The 3,888-nt window shown below is 35.3% G+C and overlaps 1 protein-coding gene across 1 annotated transcript in view; it reads left to right on the top strand.

The window, feature by feature from the left end:
- The first annotated feature begins 23 nt into the window (after positions 1-23).
- LOC129799093 (protein-S-isoprenylcysteine O-methyltransferase) overlaps positions 24-3,888 on the top strand; it is a 7,988-nt gene continuing 4,123 nt past the window's right edge. The window contains exons 1-3 of the mRNA XM_055842724.1: positions 24-372; positions 428-799; positions 865-972. Of these exons, the coding sequence (XP_055698699.1) occupies positions 175-372; positions 428-799; positions 865-972 (678 nt within the window). The 5' untranslated portion in view covers positions 24-174. The remainder of the gene's footprint in view (positions 373-427; positions 800-864; positions 973-3,888) is intronic.

Genomic DNA, 3,888 nt, shown 5'->3' with positions numbered 1-3,888 from the left:
CCCTGGCAAAATCCCCTCAAATGCAACCCAAAATGTCAGGGATTTGAAAGGTTTTCGTGGTTGGAACCTCCAATTGCTCCAATTCCCGGAAACCCCGGAAAGTGTTTGGGAAATTCATCATCCTGGGCCCTGCCCTCAATGGAATCCTCAGAACTCCTGTGATTCATCAGGAAAATGTTGGTGCACGAAGGCAAAGTGTGCTTGTACAATTTTCTCCTGGCAGTCGTTGTGATTTTTGCCATTGCCATCCCGGAATTCCGATTTAAATACTCCCTGGACAACTGGCTGGTGATCTTCTGGAGTCCCCTGCTTCTCTATGGCATCCTCAACTTTGTCATCTACCTCTACTACTCAGCCTCCAGCGATTACCAGGTAAAAACCCCCTCCAATCCACCTCTCCAGGATTTCAGGAACCTTCTGCTTCCAGGTCGCCATCCGGGCATGCTTCTTGGGCTATATTTTCTCAATGGGATTGTTCATTTTCTTCCTGGCCCCTGAGCACATTCGCGCCTTTGGTCTCTATGCCGTGATAATGGGCACTTTTCACTGGACAGAATACATGGGAATTGCCCTCTCCAATCCCAAAACTCTCTCCCCGGATTCCTTCGTACTTAACCATTCAACCCACTACGTAGTGGCAGCTGCTTCCAGCTGGGTTGAATTCTTCCTGGAATCCTATTTCTTTCCCCAAATAAAAACCCTGAGGCTTTTCTGGGTCATAGGGTTCCTCCTCTGCTTCTCGGGGGATCTGCTCAGGAAAGTTGCCATGATCACAGCTCACAGCAATTTTACGCACATCGTGAGTCCAGTAAAAATCCCTGTTAATCCATTGCAACCTTCATCGTAAATCTCTTTCCATTCCAGGTGCAATTTGTTCGAGTGGAAGAGCACAAATTGGTCACAAACGGAGTGTACGGATGCATGAGGCATCCTTCCTACGTCGGTTGGTTCTGGTGGTCAATTGGCACACAGGTAAGTCGCGCTTATCTCTTCCCGGACCGCAGCATATGCTGTAATCCAATTTCACAATTTTTTAATCAAAAATATCTAAGCTCAGGAATTAATTGAGGTCCTACAAAAAATATCTTACATTTGGACATCCTTATAGTTTGTAATCATCCAAAAGAATTGAATTTTTATCCGTTCTGAATAATTAAAAAACATTGTTTTTCACAGAACATTCATATGCTGCTTTGGGTACTCAGAGTCCCAAAAGAGACGAAAGAGTTATCTCTCCAACTTGCCCATAATGCCTAACGCACAATAACTTTTGTTTTGAAAACATGTTTTTGACATTTCAATAAGAGTGAATGAAACAGAAATCTAGTCATCTCGCTCTCTCTCATAGGAAATTTTCAAAAAATGTTAATAAACATAAGTTATTGTGCGCTGGACATAAATCACAATTTTCTCTTCTTCTGTTTGTTTTCCAATTGGGAAATAACATAAAATAATTTATTGCATTTAATTGTGAATCTCCCAAAACTAGATCATCGTGGTTTATGAAGATTGAGAAATTTCACTTTCCGTCTCTTTTTCATTCAATTTCTCATTTTTCTCTGACCCAAAATTGTGAGGAATCTCCATTTCTCCCATTTCTCCAACTTTGATTCAATAAAGAATTAATGCTGCAACAAAATCAGCAATTAAGAATATTTAATTAAAACCGCTTTGGATGAGCATAAAATATTGTTTTTCTTTGACGAATAATTGTAGAGCAAAATAGCTGAACTATCTTTATTGCTTTGCAATTGGATAAATTTTATTATTTCGTGAGCAGAAAAATCTAATTTTTATAAAAATACTTGTGTTACCAAATTATCAGGAAGTTGTTTTGTAGTACAAAAAAGTAAAATCAATAAAAATAAAATAAAAAGTTGTATAAGAATTATTAATAAAGAATAAATTCAAATGCAGCATATGCTTCATGGGAATTTTACAAATGCTCGATGATCAATTGCTTATAAATAAAATCAAATGCTTATGAATAATAAAAATAATTATTCATGCAAAAATCATTTTCAACTTACAGTAGAGTCTCGCTATAGGCCATCGCTCTATAGTCCACAATTTATCGACCGTTGATTTCAAAACACTGATTTTAAGTTAGGTTATGTTTTTTAGTATGCGACATGATTAATTATTTTAATATTTTTGGCAAACTTTATTGAGTAGTTGTGATAATTGTGATCCATAATGAAGAGAGCGAGGACAAGTACTATAATCGCAAAGAAAGTGGAAGCCGTCGAGCAATTTCAATACTAAAAACCGTTGATAATTTTAAAAAATTACATGGACTATAGTGCGACCCAAGTGTCAAATTTGAAACCAAATATGGACTATAGCGAGACTCTACTGTACTTGAGATTCCCCAAAAAAATCGATTTTTTTAATTCAAATTTTTTGCTGTGAAACTCGAAGCATAAACAAAACTTCTGATCGCGCAATTTAAGGGGGAAGCCCTGAATTGCAATTTAAAAATATTTTTTTTATTATTGCTTAAATCGATGGATAAACAATTTAAGAATATACCAAGGAATATACAATAAAATTTCAGAAGCCAATTTGAAATAAAGACAGATACGAAAGCAAAGGAGCGCCAAGCAAGTTTGCAAGCGCTCACGCGGCATCTAAAACTTTTAACTCTTTCGTCTCTTTTGGGACTCTGAGTACCCAAAGCAGCATATGAATATTCTGTGAAAAACAATGTTTTTTTAAGTATTAAAAACTGATAAAAATCCGATTCTTGTGGATTTTAATCAAAAATATCTAAGCTCAGGAATTAATTGAAGTCCTACAAAAAATATTTTACATTTGGAAGATTTACAAGAATAGAATTTTTATCAGTCCTAAATAATTAAAAAAAAACATTGTTTTTCACTGAATATTCATATGCTGCTTTGGGTACTCAGAGTCCCAAAAGAGACGAAAGAGTTAAGGGGGAAGCCCTGAATTGCAAGTTAAAAATATATTATATTTTTTTTAAATATTGCTTAAATCGATGGATAAACAATTTAAGAGTATACCAAGGAATATACAATAAAATTTCAGAAGCCAATTTGAAATAAATATTAGAGACGAAAGCAACTTTGCAAGCGTTCACGCGGCATCTAAAACTTTTAATAAAACGAATAAGGCCTTATTATCTTCGAAATTAAATTCTTTTCTAATTGAACTTGGTCTTTGATTTTTTTTCACCGGTCTTACAGAATAATAAAGTCAATATTTCATCCAGAAATATGCATTTAGGGGAGACCGGGGTAGAATTAGTCATCAAATGATTTTTTTCTTAGGGAATAGAGAGGGAGTTAATTGCTATGAAAAAATAGTACGGTGTGAGTCAATTGAACTGAAACTTTTAAAAGTGCTGTCGTGCTCTCTTTTTTTTATTTATTTAGATAGATAGATAGATAGATAGATAGAGGAAAGTACTCTCCCTTCGAACGTTCACGCCTTCGAATAATGTGAATTTTCTTTTAGTTTTCCTAAGAGACTTACACATTTCTATTAAATATTAGTTGGTTTATCATCAATTGTTGATAATTCCATGATAATTTAATGTAAATCTCTTATGAAAAACAAAAGAAATTCACATTATTCGAAGGCATGAACGTTCGAAGGGAGAGCACTTTCCCCTAGTTAGATTTGCAAATGAAATTTATCGACATAAACGAGAAAAGTTAGAAAATAGTCAACATTTAAGAATCTAATTTGAAATTTTGAATAAAATCGCCTTTGGAATGGATAATAGCCCTGTGTTAATCAATGAACGCGTCGCACGCTGCTCGAAGATGAGACTCCGGCATGTGAGCCCATTTAAGATGAAGGGCTGCCTTCAGCGGATTGACACTCTGGTATTTTTTAGTCGTGACATTGACCAACAAAATG

The sequence above is a fragment of the Phlebotomus papatasi genome, chromosome 1 (assembly GCF_024763615.1).
Source record: "Phlebotomus papatasi isolate M1 chromosome 1, Ppap_2.1, whole genome shotgun sequence".
NCBI lineage: Eukaryota > Metazoa > Arthropoda > Insecta > Diptera > Psychodidae > Phlebotomus > Phlebotomus papatasi.
This window is presented reverse-complemented; position numbering and strand designations above follow the sequence as displayed.